The sequence below is a fragment of the Chrysemys picta genome, chromosome 8 (genome assembly GCF_011386835.1).
Source record: "Chrysemys picta bellii isolate R12L10 chromosome 8, ASM1138683v2, whole genome shotgun sequence".
NCBI lineage: Eukaryota > Metazoa > Chordata > Testudines > Emydidae > Chrysemys > Chrysemys picta.
Genome location: NC_088798.1, coordinates 91,160,960 through 91,186,976, shown reverse-complemented (window position 1 = coordinate 91,186,976; position 26,017 = coordinate 91,160,960). Strand labels below are relative to the sequence as shown.

Sequence of the window (26,017 nt, the reverse complement as noted above, 5' to 3'; positions counted from 1 at the left end):
GTGAAAAGGGGGTCTTATGTAACTGAGAATCAGATGATCCAGTAGATGCACCCACAGTAAAGCCAGAAGGATTCAAGCCCCTCTTGTTTTGAAGGGTTTTTTTCAGCTGAAAAACAAGCAAACAAATAAAAGTGTGTGAGGTTCCCCACACCAGCAATACATGCAAGCGAGTTCTGAATGACCTCTGAAGCCTCCAAACGTTTCCATTTCCACCAATACAGAGTAGACAGCTCTGCCACCACCACACCCAGCAGGTCCGTGCACACAAACATTCCCACTGCTCCCTCTTCACAGCATGACAGCAGGACACAAACAAAAGAAACCCTTCAGGGCAGTTGAGACTCTCAGACACATCTAGCTTTATTTTTCCTGTCAGAAAAGTTCAAGAATTACACCAAAAAATACTTCAGTCTCTGCTACCTACTGACAAAACGCACACCACAAAATTATAAATTGTCCAGTCGTTTGTCGGAGTTTTGATTTTTCTGTGGTGGGGTTTGTACATTTCAAGTGAGAAATGAATTTACAGGTGAAATATGGGGGGGGGAGTCAGACGATGGGGTTTGGCACTACAGTTTTAGCTACACTATACAATTGCTTATCATGACTCCTGTCAGCTCAGTCCTGCCCCCACTTACACCAGGCTAATCCCGTTCAAACCCCTAGGAGCTGTATGTGTAGAATGAAGGACAAAACTCTGCCCAGTGGGTTTGGCTCCCAGTTTCTAGCCCGCAATACCCACAAATCTGATCAGCAGGCTTGGTGAAATGCAAACCTTAAACTCCAAACCCAAACATCTGTCTTGTCCTACTCCTGGTGCTTATTCTTTTGAACTCAAGCTGACTGCGATCACAAGTATTTTAACTGTCACACTGCTATGTTTTGGGTGGCAGCTCTGGAAAAGAAAATTCCTTTTGCTCAAGTCTTACAAAACAGACATGTTTGCTCAGATCAATTTACATGCTAGATACTGGGCTGTGTTTGAACACTGTACAGGGCTGGACTCGGCTTGGGGTTTGTTTTTACGTTCACGGGTTTATAAGTCAACTCATACTTTGAATTTTGATAGCACTTTCTATCAAATATTTTACACACCAACAGACAAACCCTCACAATCCCCACATAAGTGGTGTCCATGGAATAAGGACAAGGGGAAAATGAGGCACAGAGGGGGCTTGATCCTTTAAAATGCTAACCCTCTCCTGTGAGGTGCTAAGCATCCTAGATTTACAATGAAGTTATTTGTTTCTTTGCTCTCCAAAGAGGTGCTCAGCATCTCAAAGGATCAGGCCCCATGTGACTTGCCCAAGATCACACAGGTAATCTGTGGCAGAACTGGGAATACAGCCTGACTCCCGGTCCTGTGCTGAAGAGATTTAAACACAACAGCTTCCTTCTCCTGCTCTATGTCCAAAACACTTAATCCTGACAAACCCACTGAAGATCTCCAGTACCATGACTGTGTATTCCAAATCCGTAGATCTTTCTGTTTTTAATTCAGGCCTCAGACTGCACACACATGCATGTGTACTTCTCTAGCCACAAACTAATGCTGATACCGTATTTTGTACAGCTCAGTTTGCCAGTAGAAGGACCCTGCTTTGGCAAGTTTAACTGCCCAGTGACGTGATTTGTAAAAGACTTCCCCTCTACCCCTGCATGTCAAACAAGGTATTCAAATGTTCTTCCATTATATACTGCTCTAGGGTCACAACTTTCTACCAAAGATACAGTTTCTGGGAGATTCTCTTTGCTTGATTCCATCCTCTCTGGTTGTTTTCTGAATTTGCTTTTTTTGTTTTTTCATTTATTTTTCTAACAAATATTTAAGCAATGATTTTAAAAATATTTTTACATCGTAAAGTTACAGTCAACATCAAACATGCCTTTGTACAAGAGCTTGGCCCGGTTACAAATCAACGAGAACAATGCACGAAAAGAAATATCAATTGAGATGACTCCTGCACTTGAGTTTCATTTCTTCTTGTCGTGCTGTTAGCACAGCGCCCTCTCTGAGGCAGAGCGATACTTCATAGACACGGTGTTGTTTCCCTACTCCCAACCCCTCCCGTCACCACTGAGTAGTTTTAATGGCCTTCTGTCTTGGCAGCCTTGGCTTCATGGTTTACCGATCCTGAAGAAAGCCAGGGCGATACAGACCGTGAGCTGGTTTGCTTAGCCATGCTGTAATGGCTTATGACAGTATAGAATCTGCCCCGGGAATTGGAATCCTGTGCTGAGTAATAGGCATCCAGGGAGGCTGGGATACATCTCTTATGCTGGAGAGAGGGAAAAAGCAGGACAAGTAAGTAGCAGTCACATTACTTAACATTTATTTTAAACTCCCAGTTGGTTCTCATGTGGCCGACTGACTCATCTCACTGGTTCATAGCAATTGAGCTACTTGCACCAATGGAAACATGTGCTCCTCCATTGACAAATAGCTTGGGGAATGCCCAGAAACATTAGATAGCACGGGGCACTGAGACAGGGTCAACAGATGTCAATCGCTGCTGGAATTGGCAGCCCTGATTAAGACTGGTTTCATTCTGTGAAACAGAACCAAAATTACATAATGGGGATCCTGCTGCTCTGGCACGGCACTGGAACGCACTAAGATCAGGCATCTGGCAGTGGTACTGGAAGAGGACGTTGGTTAGCTCACAAAGCGTTGGATTGACAGCCCTGCAGACTGACGTTCTCTATTAATCCGTAGAACAGATACAGGCCAGGCAGAAGCAATATAAGCTTCTTATGTGCGACCCTGCTGCCGTGCCTTATCTCTGACCTGCAGGAAGACCAGCCCTAGAGATGGGTGGCCAGTTCAATCTCCATGGCCCTTTCTGTGCTTCTCCTCTGTGCTGAGGCTGCCAACTAGTCTCTACTGCTGCAATGTGGACCCTTGTCCACTAAGAACTGTACTGAGAAAACCAATTTGCTTTGTGTAGGCCACAGGAGAGCCAACAAATTGTAAGAACCTTTGGTCCAACCTGCTCAGACTGATAGTGGTGACCTGGAGGTGAAGGTCCCCATTTATAATTAGCATGCCCCTGAGCCATCCAGTTCCCCCACCCCATTCTAGTGTGATTAAAGGGGGGCAAGACCAGAGCAGAACACTAAATCCAAAGCGCATGAACTCTGAGGAAATTCACATTCAGAATTCAAAAGTCATGACTCATCTCCTCTCTGATTTTATGTACGCTAAGAGAATAATTTACAACGAACAATATATTGACTAACTGAGCCTCTTTTCCTGTTCAAAGAATATCCCCAAAGAATTAGGACCTCTATGAATTTATTCACTGTAAATAATTAGTCAATGATTTGTTTTGCAAACTTTTTTAACTCTGTGGACTGAGCAACCAGTTCTCAATGACTATCTGACATTCAAACTCTGTTGGTTAGCTGTGATTGGTCAAACAAGTCACATGGTTTTGTTTCTGTTGGCCTACTGGACGAGGTGCAAAAGCATGCCTCTCAAATACTTGCACATGCAAATTTCAAACTCAGTATCAGTGGACGCTCATGCATGCACCATTGAAATTTGCCTTGCATGAACATTTATGCCAGAAAAACTTAATCACTTGAATGTTTGTGGAAGCAAACCCAAAATTCAGCTGCAGTGCATTCATTCCAAAACATGAGGGATTATTTAGGAACATTTGTTTGTGGCATTCACAGAGATCTAATCCTGAGGATTACAATATAAAATGATGGAAGCAGATGGAAGTTCACATTTTCCAAAACATTGACCACTTTTCAACATATTCTTGTAAATGCTCTGTTAGACTCTGACCATGAAGTCAATTGAATTGTCAGAGATGATAGAATCTATCTGGCTGGAATCTCTTACCTTATAAACAAATCCATCTGGGCAACTGTGATCATAAGTAAAGGCTTTGTATACCACAAGAAAGACTATGCAGGCAAGGAACGCAAGAGCCAGACTTATGAGAATAGTGACCTACAAAAGAGGGATAATATTACTCTACATATGTTAAAATGGCATATGAGCAATCTCACAATTAAATGACATATATTAACAACCATTCAAATGGCCTGCAGTCTTCACTCCCCTGTGCTGTATTTAACTAAGCGTAGTAATTGAATGAGTGCTACATCCAATATCCCTGAATTTTGTCATGCTTCCCCCCTCGACCCAAGACCTTTGATGTTGCATTTTCGACATTTAATCCCTTACACATTTCTAGATATTCGCTAGGAGATTTAGTGCTCTAAAAGGCTTTGTGTTCTCACACTCTGATCTTGGCATCAATAGAAAGTATCTGCATACGGGCCCTCTGGTGTCAATCAGAGGTCACAAACTGGGGGAATATTCATTGTCTAACCAGCTGTAGCCAAGGTTGCCTCCTGGCCCTGGTAAGATCCTATTTTTTCCATTTACCAAGGGCAGGTGAGTGGGTAACAAGAATAAAGTCTCCGTGACACACTTTACTTCTATGCCTTCTAAGTTACATTCAGCCTGATGTTACATGGTTAAATTCTGCCTAGATTTCCTGGTGGGAGGGAAAGGGGTGTCTTCCCCTACCGTTCATAGCTGCAGAATGGTGACCCAGCCCTTTGTTTTAAGAGCAGGGCCGGCTCCAGGCACCAGCTTAACAAGCAGGTGCTTGGGGCGGCCAAGGGAGAGGGGCAGCACCTGCGGCAATTCGGGGGCGGCAGGTCCCTTACTTCCTCTAGGAGCGAAGGACCTGCCGCTGAACTGCCACCGCCGATCGCGGCTTTTTTTTTATTTTTATTTTTTTGTTGCTTGGGGCGGCAGAAATGCTGGAGCCGGCCCTGTTTAAGAGCCAGGCAAAGGACCAGCTAACACGTCCTGTATAGTGATGATCACAGGGAGTGTGCTCAGGCAGATTGAAGATCTGGTGGTGATCAGGCCAATGCTTCTCTTCCCTTTGTGTGGCTGCTGGCTCCTGGCTAGGTCACTGACGATAGCACACACAATGCTCCTCTTTGGACCCAACTCTGTGTTCCGTTCCCCCATTCCTGAGTGTGCTACCCCACCTGAGCCATTCTGCTTGCCTGGTGCAATTCCATTTTCTCCAAACCACCCAGGTTCTCTTGAAATGGAGTTACCCGCTTCATTCAGAGGACCTGATCCTGCTGTCTTAAATCAGGCAAATCTCCCACTGTGACCTGGATTGGGCCCTGAAATGCTCCCCGATCTTCTGACGAATTTGCCGTGAGTTTCAAGTTTGCAATGAAACCCAAAATCAGGGGAAAGTCTCGTGGATTCAGGTTTCACTGTGAACATCCAGATCAGCAATAGCACTAATCCCCCAAAGGTTTTGCTTATCCAAGCAGGTGTTCAGCAGGTGGGCAGCAGAAAGCAAAGCAAGGCTTCAGCGCTGCAATCTGCCTTTGTGCTGCCAATACTATGACTACCCAGTTCTGTCAAGACTGTTGCATCATGCTGACTGGATTGGCATTAAAAAATAATCATCCCTGGGGCTCAGATATAGGCCACTGCCAGGGCCGGCTCCAGGCACCAGCTCAGCAAGCAGGTGCTTGGGTCGGCCAAGGGGAAGGGGCGGCACGTCGGGCTCTTCGGCGGCAATTCGGCAGCGGGTCCCTCGGAGGGAAGGACCTGCCGCCGAATTGCCGCCGAAGAAGAAAGTGGCACAGTGGAGCTGCCGCCGAAGTGCTGCCGATCGCGACTTTTTTTTTTTTTTCCTGTCGCTTGGGGCGGCAAAAACCCTGGAGCTGGCCCTGCCCACTGCACTACTATGGAGAGCAGAGGTCCCATTCTTGCTCTGTGGGATGACAGGGGTGAGGAGTGCAATGAAGTTAAAGCTTAAAACCCCTGGGAGGCAGAGCATTTATGGCCACTTCCCCGACCTGCTTGGCTGGCTGAAAAGGGCAGGAGCAGCTTCTCAAATGGGGCCTAATGCTTGTCCAAGGTTGCAGAGTGGCTGCCTGCACTGGTAAGGGATTGTAAGGCTCTTGCTGCAGGAACAGATTCTGTGTTCTGTGAAGCAAATGTGGGACCCTAGGGTAAGGAAATCGCTGAAACAAAGGCAATAATTAGCTTTGTTCTGCCCTCCTGCTTACTACTATGGCAAAGGGAGACACAGAGACATATTCAGATCTATCTCTTTCAATGATGCAAGTTGTTTACTTTATTATTATTTGGATTATAGGGCCCCCACTAATTGTGCACACCCATAGTATCTACTCCTAGAAGCTGCTCCCTTAACCTATTCACAGTAGCCTGGTGATGTTAAGAAAAGAGAAAATACAGCACCATTTGCTATGGCAAAATAGACAGAATTGTCAGGAAAGGTAGCTAGTCTATGCAATAAAGCACAGGCGTGTGCAATTCAGAATCTATAGTAGCACTATCCAGTTCAGTTTAAAAAAAAAAGCTGACTATTGGATCGCACTGTATTCTGCTTTAATTCTCTAGCAGTTCTAAGGGTCAGTATGATAGGAATCCATACCTGGGCTCAGCCAGGCTGTTGGCATTGCTTGCAAATCAGGAACAGATCTTCTGGCCTAGTAAATACTCCAGAAAGATGTGCCACATGGTGAGGTATATTCCCAAGCACACAATGTCTGGTCCATTACTTATACTAAATGCTGCTACAGTAAACCTGGCAATGCCACCTACGATGGCCAAGACATACAAAGCTACTTTTTCAATGGATGTTGTAAGAATGTTGAATGGAAAGAGTACAGCTAATGTCACATGTCCCCTGCGGAATCTAACTCGGTCCACTCCAAATCAAAAGGGAGAGAGGGGCGGGAAAGAATACTCTCATCTGCAGTGATTAATTATCCCTTTGTTAAATTAGAGAGTTTTAGAATGAAATGTAGAGAGATAATGAGGCCAGGCAAGATAGAGGCTAGAGTGACTGTTTGGTGGCTCAAACACAAGGATTGCAGTGAATTCTGCAGCCTTCTCTGGCATCCTAATCTAGTTAAGTCATAGCCCCTCCAGAATGAACTTTTCAAACTAAGCTTCCCCTTGAGGCCTGATGTGCTGAAAGAGGGTCACGTAAGCACAAGGTGTCTGCGGGGGTAAGATTCAGATACTTATTGCCAGCTCTAATCAAATATCACTTGTAGGGAATTCAGTACTGCACCGGGGGTGGTTGGTAGAAACGCAGCACATTCACATGAAAAATACTACCCACAGCTATGAAGATGTTGGCTCTTTTTACTATATGATGAATTGGATTTGCAGATGAATTTCAATGGGAATTTATTTGATATTTATATTCTGGTAGCCCAGATATTCTCAGCCTGGAGGAAACAGCCACTCTGCCCTTTTCATATTGCTAAACAGGAGGGGTCTGGGCTACATCCCAGCCAGAAGGAAGTGGGTGGAAAAGGAAGACGCAGCATAGAAAAGGTTGACATCATAGTAGCCAATCAGGATAAGGGCCCCACGGTGCTAGGTGCTGTGCAAACACAGAGGCAGGCATGGTCTTTGCCCCAAAGTTTACTATCTAATCTGTTCAACTGGCTTTTTCAATTGCCTGTCAGATTCTGCAGGTGCAATGTAAAAGTACTACCGGTACCTTTGAAATAAAAACACATCCAAATAAATACTCAAGAAATGTGTATCCTGAGAAAAACTCTCATGCACTAAAGATCTGCAACCCACCACTTTCCCCTCACCCACCACTCCAGCAAGAGGCTTGGGAAAACATCACGCTTACAGCACTTCCTGAAAAATCACCAAATCCCAGCTCTGGCAAGCCACGGCATTAAAACAGCTCCTGCACTTCTGATGATCACAACTGCCAGTGTGTTGAGCGTGGGTAGTTTGATAACGATGGTGACTGAGCTCCCTTGGAAGTTGGCGAGATGGCACTACGGCAAGACTTCTAGGTTGCTATGCTAATAGGAGTGTTTGGAGGGCAGCCCTGGAGGCTGGTTAGAAGTCCTGAGAATGAAGTGTTGAACTATATGGCGTTGTTGCTCTGCACTATTTGCAGTGTATAGCACAGGAATCTTGCCAAGCCTGTTACTCTGGGTTGATTGGAGGGGACTGATAGGGGATCAGGGTAAGTGTAAGAGCAAAGAAGGACACAAAGTTACACTGAATATGTGCATCAATACACCTAAGAAAACCATACTTGTCAAAAAACCAACCTGCTGTTTCTACATAGCAAGAGGTTACTCATCCTCTGACCTATTTTTCAGTTCCCACAACCTTCCCCACCAGGGATATAGAATCATTCATTGGACTTTCACTACATCAAAGCCCATTCAGTCTCTGCCTCCCATGTCTACAGCACAATACCCTCCTTTTACAGGGCAGACCAACCAGGCTCTCTCAAGCCCAGTCCTAGTATCTGGGCTAATTTGCTACTTCAGAAGAGAATGGGAGTGGGGGGATAGTCCCCAAACTGTGAGATCATCATCTCCCAAGTCTAGAGACTAATATTGGAAACTGGCCATGAGGATGGCAGAGGCAAAGTCCCTCTCTAACCTTTTGAGCCAGCTAAGGTGGTCAAATTACTTGTTTTTCTTAAGAGTGAAAAACCAATCTCAGTATCTGAGCTCTTTGGGACCCTGTTAATGTATATGCTATATGAGAAATCATTAATAATCTGACATTATCAGTCCCTTTCCTCTCTGTCAATTGAGCCTCTCATGACAATAGGCTCTCCTTAGATACGTTCTATTGTAGCAGCAAAATGCTAACACCCAATTTATAATCTCCTAGAACCAGGCAGTTGTACCAGCCTTTCTCTCCCTCCCTTGCATAAATGAGCCCACTTTCCTCTCTGCTGCAGTCTCATGCACTTGCAAAATTACAGTGTGACACAATATTATACATGATGATACATAATGTAAAATTGATCTGGGATGAAATGTCACATAAGGTTTTAAAACCTAGGGGAAAAAGAGAAGAAAAAATCCGCCCACAAATATATTGCCAAGCCTGAGCAAAGATCCAGCTCCCTAGTTATTCCAGAAAATACAAAGTTTCATTAACATTCAAATACCAAAGAATCACATGGCTGCAATAACTAATAAACCTCCACATTTAAAAAAAATGAATACCATGAACCTCAGCAGTCTCAAAGCAATATAAACACTCACTTAGGGGAAATAAAATGTACTGAGCTGACAAAACCTACAAGCACTGCAGGCATGAATCTGTCATGTGTGGCAGCAGGATTGGGCTAATGGGAGAAGTTTTTGACCAGCAGTGAAACAGTCTACACCATTATGGTCACTGCTTTTACCAAATTATGATACATCTTGTGCAAAGTATGCCTGGTGAGGTCTCATTGGAAAAGTCATAATCTAGTGATCACTACTGTCCTGTTGAAATGCATCATCAGTGTCCATGCAGTTATGAGGTTTTGCTACATGTTTGTTACTGAAATGTTGCGAGGCTGGGAAACACCCACAGACTACCCCCTCAGAGAGGACAAAAAAACTATAAACACAGAGGCCTTATGTGCCAAACCTCACGTAGTCCAAAGGTGCAAGCAAAAATTTACAATTCATAATGAATTGTATACCACGTATACCATGGGGGCTGCTTAACCCCATGACTCAGCATGGATTTTTCCAGCACCTGGAGAAAAGTATAAATGAGGGACAGTGACATCACAATGGGGCCTCTCTCTCCTCCCCCATCTCGACACCTGAAAGCAAGACCATTTGGAAGACAAAGAAAAGTCTCGAATTGCAGAGGTGGAGGGACTGATGATCCTAACTAGAAGGCTTTCTAATTAGTATGAACTGTGAACTGAAAACTGCCTGCAATGTCCAGTAGGGTGAGAAAACCTGTTTGATTCAAATCTTGTTTAGCCTGATAACGTTTAGGATTTAGAATGCGTGTTTACTTTTTATTTCTTATGTAACCAACTCTAAACTTTATGCATCCCACTTATAATCACTTAAAATCTATCTTTCGCTAGTTAATAAACTTATTTTGATGTTTAATCTCAACCAGTGAGTTTGTCTAAAGTGCTTGTGGGGTCTGCTCAGGTTGCAGAGGCTGGCACATGTCTGCTACTCTTTGATGGAGTGGCAAACTAATTAATGAGCTTGCATTGATCAAGAAGGTCTTGAGCAGTGCAAGATGTACATTTTTGGGATGCAAGGCTGGGGGAATTTCCGGGGGTCTCCCTCTATTCAGTTCATGAGTGGCTTGGAAGAGTATTTGTGTAATTTTGGGTATGCCTTCACCTGCTAATGGCTGTGTGAGAACAAAGCCTGAAGAGGCTACTTGTCACTAGCAAAGCAGTGTGAGAGGTACCCTGAGTCAGAGAATTAAGAGGGCACAGTAATTCCACAGTCCAGATTGTACCCTGGGGCATGTCACACACCTCACATGTGTATCCCAAAAATCTGTTGGAAAAGGGGTCCTTGGCAGGAGATCACTCTACTGGAATAGAAGTAGGAGAAAACACATGCACACATGTGTGCGTGCGCACACACACATGTGCACACACATGCGCACACACAGAATTCCCCTGGAATCTAAGGGCCTAATCCAAAGCCACTGAAATCAATGAAAGGATTCCCATCAACTTCAATAGGCTTTGGATCAATGTCTAAATTCACTTTCTCCCTCCTCCCTTTCCAAATACAAAACAAATGCTTCATTTTCCCAAGATCCTGTGTAAAAGCTAAAGAATCCCAAGCCTCCAAATACAAACAAGCCGTTCTAGATTTCCATTGGTTTTACTGTAGTGAGATGATATCTAATTGTGGTGGTGTTTCTGGTAACCTGGCTCTCATACCATGAGTCTGAACATCCTCTGTACTGTGTCTGGTCTCCAGGGCTGGCTGCCCATGATTTTTCACCAAAAATTCCCTTTGTCTCTCTTTAGTCACAGTGAAAAGCCTTATTTAAAAGCAAAACCCAGAATACTGCTGGATTTAAACAGCAGGGCATTCTGTTAATAACCAGTTACATTTCAAGATTTCTTACATTTTTATTCCTTGCCTTTTCCTCAGTGGCTTCTTCCATCTTTTGGCCTGATTTTCAGAGGTGCTAAGCTCCTGTAGCCCCAACTGAGATCAAGGGGAGCTGTGTGTGCTCAGCATCTCTGAAAATCAGGCTACTTATCTTCTGTTTTTGAATGGGCGCGGGGGTTTGCGAGTCATCCTGGCATCTTATATAGGCCCTGATTCTGCAATGGTCTCTTGCAGATTGGCCCCTGGGCTGGTGCAGCACCCCACTGAAGGCAATGGGGCTCCAGTTGGGCACAGCTGTTCACCTGCATGGAGTTCATTGCATGATCAGGGTCTTAGAGACTTAGGAAATTTGAGCTCACTGGAAATACCAAGTACAGGCCAAATCTGCTCGCCTTACTCCAGTGAGTAACTTCATGGAACCTGGTAGGATTACTAGCATGTAGAGCTGTGCAGATATTCACAACGAAGAATTTGTTCAGACAATTTAGTTTTCTCTCTGTATGGATTTCCCTCAAATGCATGCGCTGTTTGAATTGAGCCAGCAAATATTTGTTGAATGTTGTTTTTACTGTATGGATTGGACACAGACAGGACTGGCTCCAGGGTTTTTGCCACCCCAAGCGGCAGAAAAAAGAAAAAAAAGCGGCGATCGCAATTGCGATCAGCAGCACTCCGGCAGCAGCTCCACCATGCCGCTTTCTTCTTCAGCGGTAATTCGGTAGCAGGTGCTTCCCTCCGAGACAGACCCGCCTCCAAATTGCTGACGTGCCGCCCCTTCCCCTTGGCCGCCCCAAGCACCTGCTTGCTGGGCTGGTGCCTGGAGCCGGCCCTGGACACAGACTGTTCACTACTACCATTTCACATCCAAGCTGTGTTGGAGTTACAGATTTTTCACACACGTCATGTAACAATGATTGTATTCCCGAATGGATGACGGTAACTCTTATAGAGACAAGGTGGGGAAGGTAATATCTGTTATTGGACCAACTTCTGTCGATGAGAGACAAGCTTTCGAGCTTACACAGAGCTCCTCTTGTAACCTGAAGAAGAGCTCTATGTAAGCTTGAAAGCTTGTCTCTCTCACCAACAGAAGTTGATCCAATAAAAGGTATTACCTCCCCCACCTTGTCTCTCTAATATTCTGGGACCAACACAGCTACAACACCACTGCATGCAGCTCTTATAGTCATGTTTCAAATGCACTTTCTTTAATAATTTTTTTAATCAGCATGAGTAGAGATACAAAATATCTAATGGTCCAGTGACATGGAAAGGCTACAATTTTTGAACAACTAAAGGAAATTGTTTTTACCCAACATGTAAATACTTATAGAACTCACACCACAAGATATCACTGGTGTACGCTTAATAAGATTTCAAAAAAGATTAGACATTGATATGGATACTATCCACAATGGCATAGACTAGGATCAAGAAAATATAATGGGTAAAATAACATGTTTTAGGGCATAAACCAGTAATTAACCGTATTCAGGTTGTTATATCATTAATTAACCGTATTCAGGTTGTTATATCATTGTCCATTATGGAGCTTCTTTCACCTTCCTCAGAAGCATCTGGGACTGGCCACCAAAAGAGTATTCTGGTTTAAATGGACACTGGTTTGATCTGTAGGGCAAATCCTATGCTCCTCTAGTAAAACATGATCACATAGCTTAAATGTGGTTGAAGCAAATTCACTGTTAAATCTGAACAAAAATGTGCAGAAAAACATATTCATTCATCTCCACTCGTGTGAGGAAGGTATGGCCTTTATTAACACCTGTTCTGCCATTTGATATACTTACCAAGAGAACTTTTTTTCTAAACCTTGCAAACAGATATCCTATTCCCTACACCCTTCCAGATGTTCAGAAACTTGTGTTTACGAAAGCCCAGAGATTAGTCAGATTAGGAAGGAACAATGGCCATTAACAGAAATTGCCACCTATAGAATTAATCAGCCTTTGAAGCATCACAGATAAATGAGTTAACACCAGCATAGTGCATAGAGCTTCGTGTTGCTATGCAGCAGACCAGAATTCAAGTTCCTGGGGAAAGATCAACATTCCTCTGTTAGTCTTTAAGACTCCTTGTTATTCCTCCATGGAAGAGTCACTGGGAGGGGGATAAGTGGGAAGGAAAATTCTGCGTGTTTTTTCCTGGTACTGGTAGCCATGGTGGGAATGATTTGGGAACAGTGGGTTTTGGAGGCCACACGCCTCTTGTGATCCCTTACAGAGTAGTTCCTAGTATTACTAGTCTGTACCCTGCTCTGAATCTCTCTCGTCACATCCACTTTTCCAAGGAATGAGGCCACCTCAGAAGCAGAGCTTTCAACTCTTCAAGACACTGAGTATATGACATTCCTCAGCACTGGGCAATTAATGTGACATTTCACATGAAATCCCAGCAGTGAAAAGCTAATTTTTTTTTAGAATCTCCCTTTATGCAAGAACAAAGAATCTATATAGGAGAACTTTCAGCACTTAGATCTGCAGGATTTCTGCCAAGATAATTTTAACAGAAGGGGCATAATGCCAATAAAAAACAAGTCTCTTCCCATATGAGAGTTTTGGACAAATTAATGCCATTCCATTTGGAAACCTATGAAGTCAATTGACAACCTCGTTCACTGCACAAACACACACCTAAAATTGTTAATCAATTGTTACCAATCCCCAGAGCTTCTTCTAGTCAGTAGGAAGTTTTTGGCTATGAAGACATCTCGCTATAAACTCAGGATGATTTCATTACAAGGATTTACAGTCAACGCTGAAAAATTTAGGAGTGTAATTTTTTCCCTTCATCCCATAACTTCTCCAAGCCGATAATTAGATTTTAATACAACATCTAGTCCAATCACGTAGAAACCACCTACCCCAGGGCCAGAATTATGCTCTTGGTCACATGATCTGAGCGGCTCTGTAAGCGAAAACTGATCTGGCTGCATTTATCAGGATTTTTAAAAAGCTGCATTTTACTCTTGCTTTATATGAAGCCTCTGAGAAGGAAAGGAAGAAAGGATCAGACTAAAAAGATAAATAAGAAGGGGCACAATTGATTCTTCCTATTTGCTTGGGTGCTGTTTAGGAATATACAGTTCGGTATACAGAATCAGACCTCTGGTCCAGCTGATCTGGTTCCAGCTCGTTCAAATAAGGGAAAAATCCCCTAAAATGAATCTAACCAATTTTCAGTGCAAGGAGGAAAATAGCCTTCTTGACCCCTATGGCAGTCAACTTATGTCATGAAACATAAGATTTGATTATCTTTACCTTCTCTTTGGCTTCTGTGAGCAGAGAGAACACAGGGCTATGCAAGAGGATGGGAAAATGTGCCATGCTTATTCCATCATTCTTCCACATCCCTTGAGATCCTGTGGAAGCCCCTCAGCAACTGCTCCAGAGATCCTATGGGGTGGGGCCAACAAAAGGGGAGGAGACTATGTCCATGACATTATCCCCTAAAATAGCAAGTATATGTACTTGAAGCAACATCAACCATCTCTGTACCAATTTTCCATCTCAGTCAAGTCCTCTCTGACTCCTTTCCTGGCTCCACCACTCTGGTTTCCACAATCTCTAATGCTGCCATACCTCTCTTTATTTTGTAATTTAAGAAAGAAGCACCCATCTACTGAGATATGTGTTCCCACCAATAACTGCCCATGCCCTGTGCCTTGTAATACTGTGAGCACAGCATGGGTTTTGGAACAAGAACGCCATGATTCCAAGCAATTTGTCAAATAATTAAATTATGTACACAATAACTAGCTGGCTCAATTACATTAGCTAGTCTCCATCATGTAACATAATTTCTAGTGCCTGTTTAGGCACTAATAGCCTCAGATCTCTTTAGATGTGCATGGTGCCAGCTGCGGTCTGTATGACATATTTCTGTGCTAAGTCAAAGGCCCTGAACGGAAAATATGTTGCTCAGTTTACAAGCCCCTGTTTCTTATGGAAGTTCTAAAATTCCATTTTCTATGGAGAGGCTTGAAATGTTGAACGCTAATTAATTTCCACTTTAATTACAAGATTTTGCATTGAGTGCCTTAGAAAGTTCCTCCTCTGTTACCCAAAAGAAATAGCTTACTGCAGATACATCAGGCAGAAAATAACTGATTTTTTTCCTTCCGACAAAAATGAGTCCTTTCTGCCCTTGTATCAACCCAGCAATGGCACCAAGATGCTGCAAATCCCACTGATGTGCAGAAGCTTATCAGTCACTGTTAGATGGTTTCAATCTTGGCCTTCCATATGGCTGAAGCACGCAGTAACATATCCTACGCCATATGTCAAGTGCCAGTGCTGATTTGCTAAGCTACATGGTGACGTGCAGAGGACAGGATGATTTCAATGCAAGCTACACAAGTGCAGCCAAGGTCAGATTTAGGGTTCTTAATGATCAAACCGTGAAGTTCTCCTCTTAAATTTAACTCCGTTTTCCAGTCTCACATGCTGGTTGCTCAGGAATGCCAACTGTAATGACTTTATTTTCTAATCCAAATTCCCAGTTAACACATGGCGCACAGTTTTTATAAATGGACCTTTAGAAAAAGGTGCTGAGCAAGAGTGGAAGTGACTTCTTTCTAAATCACTAATATGAGTAGGTTATTCAATTAATGGACTATTGTACAAGGACACTTCCTTCCATTGCTGACCTTTCATTATCAGCATCCTATAACATCCCATCATGTTGTGCAATGTCTCATCCATGACATTTCATTCCCTTTATTGCACGTGGGACTGGACTGTAGAAGCCTCAGCTCACCAAAGGCACTTTTAAATGCAGTGGGAGGGCAAGAGAGAATGTGATGCATCACCAACAAAATGTCTCTCTCCCAACCCTTTGATTGACAGAACTCAATCTCTCACTGGACGCTCTCAAGAATTTAATCTTCTCTCCGGTTTCCCTGTTTATATTGTGTTGGATTGTGCATGGTGAAGCTGTCAGCAGCATTCATTACTGTAGACATGGAGGTCATACTCCCACTCATATACCCTTATTCACTGAGGACCCAAACCTATCAGGGATCTGCTAACATGAATAAGGGCTGCAGTATCAGGTCTATAAAACAGAATCACCATTTTCAATTTCAAACCCACTCGGAAAGGAGCTCCTCCCAGTTAGCACTTGAGGAATAGTAAGAGAACAACATTAATTTGATCAGTGAAAGAGTTTGATGAATACATAACCTACTGGTTAGTATGTTTAACAGGTCCCCGTCTGCTCCCAATCCACAGAGGATCTTAGTCTGTTACAGCCCCATCAAGGGAGTCTTGCCTTTTTAGATCAAACTGTAGCAGCTCGGGCATTTAATTTTTGTGGTCCTTAGTTCAATCCGCAGTGTGTCAGCCAAAATGGTGGCTATCACATATGGAGGAAGAATGGTCTAGTGGTCAGGGCACTAGCCTAGGACTCTGCCATAGATGGTCTGTGTGATCTTGGGTAAGTTACTTAGCCTCTCTGTGCCTCCACTTCCCATCTGTAAAATGGATAATAGTACTTTCTCACCACACAGGGGTATTGGAGGTGCTCAGACACTACAGTGAGTGGGACCATATATGTACCCAAGATAGATTGTCGTGCACAGCTAAACAGCACCTAAATGGTGTTTGGGCCTTGGGATAACCCTATTGGATGTGAATTTTGTTCTCCCCATAAAACACCATGATCCACTTCATAGAGGACTGGAGAAGAACAAACATTGAACCTTTTAAAAGGGGAACATAGAGGATCTGGGGAATTATAGACCAGTCAGTCTAACTTCGATATCTGGAAAGATACTGGAACAAGCTATTAAACAATCAGTGCACCTAGAGGACAAAGGGTCATAAGTAAAAAGGAACATGGATTTGTCAAGAACAAATCATGCCAACCCAACCTAATTTCCTTCTTTGACAGGGATATTGACCTAGTGAATGGGGGGGAAGCAGTAAATGTGATATATCTTGATTTTAGTAAGGCTTTTAACATAGTCCCACATGACATTTTCATAAGCAAACTAAGGAAATGTGGTCTAGATGAAATTAGAATAAGGCGGGTGTAAAACTGGTTGAAAGATCATACTTAAAGAGAAATGTTATCAATGGTTCACTGTCAAATTGGAAGAATGTATCTAGTGGAGTTCTGCAGGGGTCTGTCACTATTCTATATTTTCATTAATCACTTGGATAATGGAATGGAGACTATGTTGACAACAGTCTTCAAATATGTTAAGGGCTCTTATAAAGAGGATAGTGATCAGTTATTCTCCTTGTCCACTGAAGGTAGGACAAGAAGTAATCATCTTAATTTGCAGAAAGGGGATTTAGGTTAGATATTAGGAAAAACTTTCTAATTATAAGGGTATTTAAGCACTGGAATAGACTTCCCAAGGAGGCTGTGGGATCCCTGTTGTGGCAGGCTTTTAAGAACTGGTTGGACAAACACCTGTCGGGGATGGTCTAGGTTTACAAGATCTTGCCTCAGTGCAAGGGGCTGGGCTAGATGACCTTTCCAGGTCCCTTTCAGCCCAATGTGTGTATGATTTGATATTAGTAGGCAGTGTCCAGATTTTCTAAGATGCTGAGAACCTGCAACTCCCACTGGCCTAATGGAATTTTTGGGAGCTCTGCAATGCTGAAAACCAGGCCATAACCTGCAAATTTGTTGGTGATACTCAACAAAACTAAACTAAATAATTAAGTGGGAAAGCCATACAGAAGCATTCACTGGATTAAAAGTCATGGGGACTGGGTGCGGAGGTGCACAGGGTAGGAAGATAACACAAGGAGCCTCCCCACAACAACCTGGCTCACCCTGCACAAAGGGCAAGGGACAATCACAGTTCTGTAGCTAGCCAACACTGCTGGGAGCATGCATTTAATGACAGCCTGGCTTAGAAGAGTGCAGAGCTGTCTTGTTCCCAGAGAGAGATGATGCCAGAGCTTTATGGACCTTTCGATACTGGGGAAGTTTTCTAACTGCTGTTAAAACCTGATCAGCTAAACTGATTTTTAAAATGGTTAGAGACAATAAACCAGATTCTCTCCTGAGATTTGAATCCTTTGTGCAATTCAGACATGCCAAGGGGCTGGATTCTATCCACAAATTGCCAGCCGAGAAGGCCCTACTCAGAGAGGAACTCCCTACTGACACAAATGAGCCATACCCAAGCCTGGTGCCTCTGCCCCCACCCCCTTACAGGAGTAGGAGTACAATACAAGTGGTAGAGAGCCTGGTGGGGGAGCAGCAGAGATCCACTCCACCACCAATGGCAAATCTCAGAGCTGGGCACTAGCACCTGCTCCCTGATGCTGCCTCCTCCTCTCCTGCACTGAGTGAAGCTCTGGCACAAGACTGAACGTGCCCCACTCTTTAGACTCAGTTTAAGGTGCTCTGATCAGGTATCCTTAAACTAGCTAAAAGCAGTTTTACATTAAGGCTATAACCAGTTTTTAAAAATTCCCCTAGTTTAAGTGAACCCTCTGAGGCATAATCCTTGCTTGATTATGCCCCCTGGAGCAATGCACCTAGCACTACCCCTTATTTGGGGCTATGTCTAAATGCCTCAGATCAGTTTAATCTGACTGCTCCGCTGCTTCGTGCACCATTTTTTCGAGTTGAGAAATTGCAACCTCACACAGCTTACCTGATGAAGCCATGTGTGGACAGTGCAATTACCTAAGCAGGGTTTGCAGCCTCAGTATTGTTTCACTGGGCTGAATCACAAAGTGATATTCTTCTAAGCTTCTTTTCCTGTTGTTTGTGCTCCCGTCACTTTTTACATTTCCATTTTGCATGCAACTCTGACATTTAGCACATCCTCCATAGCAACAGAGGCCTTGATTTAACGATTTAAATATCCTTGGAACAATCGAGCTGTTACATTTAAATGCATGAGATGACTTTCCCCACCCCAAGCCAGTGGACTTTTCACTTGAAATGAAATCAAAGGCCACTCTTGCATATTTTAAAGCGTTTTTGTTTGGGGCGCCCTGGTGGTTTAAAAAAATCAATTGATAGTTTTTTCCTTTGAGAAGGCTGAGGTACTAAAATGTATTTCCATATCTGTATGTGTCATCATGGGTCAGGAAATAAAACTAATAGAGCACCAGCATTCATGGTCCAATACACCCATTTCTCTCACAAAACTATGCTTATTATGTGGGCACATCACAAAAGTACATAGTGTAGAGACATTCCTGCATTTACTACAAATTGGCTGGGCCACAAATGCGTCCCCTGGGCAATAGGAGAATTTAAAGTTCTTTTCTTTTAAATGAGTAAGGTATTACTGTATTAAAATACAAATGTTACTTTAAAAAATTTCAGCTGGTGTCTTTGAAGGAGCTTCACCAATTTACACCTACTGAGGATCTGGGCCAACATGTTTAATATGCCTGCAAGTGTTAACAGGAGGGAGCTCAGTTCTATTCAAAGCTCAGTCAGCAGCCTGTGCTGCTTTATGATAAGTAGAATGAAATTGTACAGAAAAGCTAGGGTGAAGTGTTTCCCTTGTCCAAGTTTGAGCATTTTGAGGTTTGGATACAGCACTTGAAATGCATTTTGTGAGAGTTAACAAACTTTGCCTTGGCTTCGGGTCAACAAACATCTCTGCCCCTTTCATTACGTTAGTTCTCGCTTGCTATAATAGCGAAAAAAAACTAAGCCAGGCTCAAACATATTTTATTCCACCCTAGCTGCTGACAAGAAAATTACTCTACAAATAGGGGCCATAACCAGGGGAAGATACCAGAAGGAAATATTACATTTGGTTGTTAAAGACGAAGAGACCCCGTCTAATGAAATTATTCAAACTAAACTGAAGCTGCTATTATGTTCTAAAATTTGTACCCTGTGTGGGCTCCCATCCAGTCTCAGAAACCCTCGCCTTTAACATAAACCCATTCAGGAATTGTACTGTATTTATGACACTGTAGTGAAGGGTCAATTGAGATTGCCATTGTTTCTGCAGAGAATGCAGATTCAGGGAACCAAATCAGCAAATTCTTACTCATGCAAATAGCACTTACTCATGTGAGTAGTCCCACTGATCTCAGTGGTTGTCAATTTACAGACACGTTGTCTGAACAGAAATTGCATTCTCCTCCACAGCATTCTGCTAACAAACAAACAAACAAAAAACTCTTCAGCTAAATCTGCTCAGCTGATTAATTTGTTCATGTTTACTGAAAGCAGGAATTACATCTGAGGTATTTAAGTATTACTTTGGTACAAGAGAATTTATGTGCAGAATATGGGCATGAAAATGAGGTAAACTCTTGTGTTTGTTTGGGTTTTTACTTTTGATACAAGGACCTATGTTTCTTTTGTCTGTACGGCGGCCCCCAATTATTTCTATCTAAGAATCCAGTCAAATCAAAACGTGTTTATTTTGTGTATTTTAGTCTCGGAACCTTTATGGAGGTGTTCCTGGCTTGGCTTTTTTGTAACAGGAAGCGAGGTGTTAGCTGGAAGTGTTCATATGGAAAAATGGATATGCAGACAAATGGAAAGTTGCCCGTCTGATAGTACTATATAAGGCTAACATATCTGAGCATAGGAAAAGTGGTGCTATTTACTTTTTAGTGAGTGAGTCACAAACACCCATTCAACTCATCTTCAAAGCTTAGAATTGTCACTGCCACAACTGGCTAAACCATTCTGTCTCTGTGCATGGTGTGAGAATGACTGGGTCTAGGGTGACCAGGTGTCCAGTTTTCGATCAGAACACGCAGTCGAAAAGGGACCCTGGTGGCTGTGGTCAGCACCGCCAACCAGGCCAATAAAAGTCCAGTCGGCGGTGCTGCAGGGCTAAGGCAGGCTAGTTCCTACCTGTCCTTACACCGCACTACGCCACGCCAGCATGTCCGGCTCCTAGACGGGGGAGGGTTATGGGGCTCCCCCGCACTGAGCACTGGCTCCGCACTCCCATTGGCCGGTTCCTGGCCAATGGGAGCTGGAGGGGCAGTGTCTGCGGCCAAGACTAGCTCACGGAGCTTTCTGCCCTCTCCACCCCCCGCCTAGGCACCGGACCTGCTGCTGGCTGCTTCCAGGGCACAGCGCGGTGTCAGGGCAAGGGCAGGCAGGCAGCCTGCCATAGCCCCACTGCACCACTCACCAGGAGCTGCCCAAGTAAGCCCCAGCCGCGAGTCCCAACCCTGAACTCCCCCCAAAACCCGGAGCCTTCTCCTGCACCTCAAACCCCTCATCCCCGGCCCCACCCCAGAGTCTGCACCCCAGCCCAGAGCCCTGACCCTTCCTGCACCACAACCCCCTGCCCTAGCCCGGAGCCCCCTCCAACACCCTGAATCCCTCATTTCTGGCCCCACCCCAAAGCCCACACCCCCAGTTAGAGCCCTCACCCCCTCCTGCACTCCAATCCCCTTCCCCAGCCCAGAGAAAGTGAGTAAGGGTGGGGAAGAGTGAGCCACTGCGGGGGGGGGGCCCTCGGGAAAGGGGCAGCGCTAGGATGTTCGGTTTTGTGCGATTAGAAAATTGGCAGCTCTAACTGGGACACATATGCCAGTCTTCTTCTGTCCCCCTCACAATCGGGGCAAAGGAGGGGAAGAATGATGGCTGGTCTCAGGCAAAAAGGAGGTCAGCAGCATTTCTTATTTCCTTGTACATGTGCCTTGAGTGTGAGTGTAAGTTCATCCCAGGGCTGCACGGGATCTAGTTTGCACTAGCTTAAAGTGGATCAGACACCGATGGAATCAGCCAACTCAATATGGAGGCACTGTAATTCCATCACACCGGAGTGGAAGAGAATTCCTCCTGGGCATCCTAGAAGAAAGCCTAAGGCTGGAGCCCCGGGGAAAAGGCCACCCAGTCACCTTCTTAAGAAGACTCAAATTCATTGGGGGCCTCCCCATCACAAAGAATATGCCAGAGGGAGTGAACAGGCAACCATCCAATGTCAGATAGAGTAGAAGGGAGTCAGAGCCTGCTGGGGAAGGAGGTTTATCTGCAAAGACAGGCAGCTAAGTCTGGTAGTAGATGAGTACTCCCAAAGAATATGGATAACTAAGCAGCGAAACCTTCTAACATTTCAAGTTTTTCACCTCAGATTAACAAAGAAACATCCTGAAGCTTAATGAGACCCAGGACATTCTACACAGTCTGAGCAACCAGGAAAGCACATCGCCACTACCTATGCTGAATGTACCCTGAGTAACAACAAGTTTTCACTTCAGCTTGCATTTCACTCCTATCACACTCACTCCGGCTGTTCCCCTGTCTCCATGTTACCCATTCACCTCCACTTGTAACTCTTCATTTTGCCCCTGGCTTTCCTGGAAGATAAAGAACATTAGAGCACCATGCGTAGTGTGCAGCCCGGAAAGAATAACCCAGTTGCATTAACAATTATCACTAAAGTGAGAAAAATCTCTGTTTATTAGAGCATGTTCCCTCCCCGAAGCACCATTTGCATTAGGGACTGTAATATGATCTTTCAGCAGCATCCTGCATCTCAAAGATATCTGATACGTGATGTGGCAGTTGCTATGGTAACTTTGTTATTAATTATCATTATTAATTATTATTATTATTATTATTAAAAAGAAGTAGGGGAAACTGCAGAGCTCCCGCACACAAGCTTTTCCCCCCATCCAACTGCTGCCCTGTGGCAACTTAGTAATTAAAGGATCTTTTTATTTAAAAATACAGATCTACAGTGAATGGGTACAAGGACACACACCAGACCATTTTCTTTTAAGTGATTATCTGTCTGCAGGTTAGTGAATGGAATATCAGCACAGAGCAGAGTCCTACAGGGAAATGTGGAAAAGCGGTGCCTTACATGGAAGAGTGGGAGACCAGCACCCTGTGGGCAAGCGTGGGAGAACAGCAACGTATGGAGAAGAGGAGCACGTTCATTCCCATCCTATGGAGATGCACCTGGAGAGCATGGCAGGTCAATGTCTTACTGTGAGTGTTGCAGAACAGCACCCGGCAGCAGGGGAGGTGGAAGAATGACACACTTGTGGAGGAGGGCAATGTGGGAGAGCCACACCTCTGAGGGAGCAGAGCAGAGCAGAATTTCACCGGGGAGAACAATAGAGCACCATGCTTGGTATCCCAGATGCAATGGCAATGTGCCCTTTTAAAAATGCATGGATAGATGTGTAGCTGATCCTCCATCTGTCCACGTTACCATGCAACATGTTACAAAATCAACATACAAATCAAGGTGCAATAATTTGGACGACATGCCTCCGGCAGGCAAAAATTCACACAGCAAATTCTTTACACCACGCAGTGTAAGAAACTCTTGGTGGAATCTCAGCAGATTTCAGCTACAGAAATATATAAATAAAGATTCTGGACCCAAATGTGCCTCTACTAAAGTCAATGGCAAAACTCCCCCATTCACTCCAATAGGAGAATGAGCCAAGCACTCTTTCTTTCCTTAAGAAATGCTGTGCCTGCAAGATGAGTGTGCTTGCACTGCAAAATCTACCTACCCCTTGGAGGGGCCAAATGTTCTGCTGGCGTAAGTAGATGAAACTCCTTTGATGTCAATGGAGCTGCCCCCATTTATACTAGCAGAATGTTTGGCCCTGTCCCGTCATCAATCCATAATATAAAGCCAGTCTTAATTCTGAACCAAAGGCATTAAATAGATGCACGCTTTTGATTAGCAAGAGATTATTACATCGTCTGCCTTGCAGGGTTTGGCTTGAGGCACCCAGGCTCTCTCCTTTGGAGGGAAAAGCTTTTATTGCAATTTACTTTTTAGTGAATAAACATGACTCTGAAATAGACTCTGTGGTTTCATTTCGCTTCTTTGACTCTGGGTCAGAGGAAACTCATTGCTTTGGTATGTGTATTCAGGTAACAGGCATATTTAAATGGGTTCCATTGCACTTTGGGAACCTGCTGAAAAGTGAGTTGAATCATTAATCCCACTGCATATTAGAAATACCTTCCTCCAAGCAATCTCTGGACCTTTTTTGATTTGGAGTGATAAGAAATGCATTGTAATTGCATTCTCAAAAGGAAAGGATTACACAGCCAGTGACTCTGAAAATGGATCTCGCTATCTTATAGCAAAGGGTGAAGTTTCCAATCTTGTTTAGTGAAGCAATGATCAATACGTGCAACTGATTTTCCAGCTAGATAAATTGCTCACAAGAAAACAACATCTGAAATATCTTCATTTCTCCCCTATCTATCCACTCTCAACCTTGTTCTGTTAGATACAAGAGTGTGGTTTTATTACTTCAATGTCCGGAGACCAATGAATTTAGCTTTCTCAAGAGGAAGATCCATAAAAAGCAAAGAAATGTGGAAGTCTTGCAATAGATGGTATCTACAGTCCATCCCCGCAACTGATGCACTAAACCACTCAGCTATGAAGGCCAGCACTCCACAGCTTTTAAAGAGTTTAGTGATTACTGAAGTCACACTGGTCACAGTGAAATTACTTGCTTGTAATAAGGGAGAGAGGAGATGGGGTACAAACAGTAACTGAATCAGAGGCTTCTATATTAACTGGAAGGTTGAAAAGGTAGAAAGCCAAAGGGAACCATTGGAGACACTGCCCTTCCGAATAGTCAAAAACCTTCAAAGAATAATGTGCCTTGAAACCAGAAAAGCATTTGACATGTCCTGAGTTTGATAGAAAGATGCTAACATGGCCACTTCAGAATTACCGTACAATATTAGCACATCACCAGCTTGTTCTCAAACGCCATCATCTGCAATGTCATAGGCTATAGAAGAGGTGAGCCTCACCAGATATAGCTAGGCCTGGATCCATTCTGACCATCCAGAAAGCAATACACTGTCTTGGCAGGGCCGTAAGGCACCTCTATGATCATGCATTTAACTACCGGATCTTATCTACTGCAGCATGGCTTTGTTACCTAACCAAAGGGATAGTAATAAGCACAATTCTGACCGCATGGCAAATAATTGCTATGTATTTCAAAGTAATCACTATATCCTCATCCCGCCCCTCGTTGATGGACCTGTGGGATCTCGTGGAGGGCTGGGAATACCTCAATATCACAGAGTGAGAAGAAAACAGCCTAAGCCAGTTCAAAAACTTCCTAGAGAGGCACTCTATAAACGTGTATCAGCCCAGGAGGGATAAGACACATAAACCACTGCCAACTGGCTTAGAAACATTTTGTCATTTCTTCTCTGGAGGGGCAAGGGATGAAATAAGGAAAGAAATTCCTTTTGTGTATAGACGGCTCTAGCTTAATGCTATTTTAACATCATTTTCTTGTAACCTGTCTACACATAGCTATTTAAACATTTGTCAAACTATGGATGAGATGACTCATCTAGCTGAAGAATAAGCCTAATTGGTCAAAGTTCCAGGACACACTGTACTGAGCTATAAAGAAACACAATCTCATATATTAGAAGTGACAAGCTGCAGAAACTATCTAAAATTCCAGGAAGAGGTAAGACTGAAATAAGAATCATCGCCTGGGGACAGTTGCTGCTGTCAGACTTTATGATAATTAAAGAGATCAGATCTGTACTGTTCTAGATGGATGAAAGATACACATATATAAGCTTCGATTCTGACTTTGGCAGGCTCATGTTAGAGGGTTGTCTACAAATTTATTAGCGTCTTCAATAAAAGATATCCAGTAAGGCAAAATAAAGGGCATCTGAGGATTTGACTGTCATGTACATATGGTCCTGAAACTTCCCCAGAGAAGGAAAAAAGTTCTCTGTGATGTAACTACATGGCTCGGAAAAAATGAAAACCTTCAGAAAACCTCCTCCTTTCCCTGTGAACTTTCCTGTACCAAAGTGACCAAAGGCAGAGAGGAATTTAACACAAAGGAGTTGACAAACTAGATCAGTGTTTCTCAAATGCGACCACTGTGGCCGCATGTGGCCACCGGGGCCTTTCCTTGCGGCCACAGTTATCTGGGCTTTGATAGGGTCGGGGGGCAAAGTAGTGGCCCCTCTCCCAGGGCCACCAGCAGCGGTTGGGCCATGCCCCCCTCCAGAGAGAAAAACTCTGGAGGTGCAAGCAGCTGGTGAATTCCCCACTTTTCCAGGGGTCGGGGAGGCAGGCTTCGGCCACAGGGCTTTGGGCTCTGTCCATGCGCTGGCAGGCTCAGGCCCCAGGCTCACCACC

The 26,017-nt window shown here is 43.9% G+C and overlaps 1 protein-coding gene across 2 annotated transcripts in view; it reads right to left on the bottom strand.

Moving 5' to 3' along the window:
- Positions 1-335: 335 nt before the first annotated feature.
- NSG2 (neuronal vesicle trafficking associated 2) overlaps positions 336-26,017 on the bottom strand; it is a 132,345-nt gene continuing 106,663 nt past the window's right edge. For both annotated transcript variants that reach the window (XM_042850841.2, XM_005298069.5), the window contains 2 exons: positions 3,854-3,964; positions 336-2,279 (listed from right to left, as the gene is read on the bottom strand). In XM_042850841.2, coding sequence (XP_042706775.1) covers positions 2,088-2,279; positions 3,854-3,964 — 303 coding nt within the window. In that variant the 3' untranslated portion in view covers positions 336-2,087. The remainder of the gene's footprint in view (positions 2,280-3,853; positions 3,965-26,017) is intronic.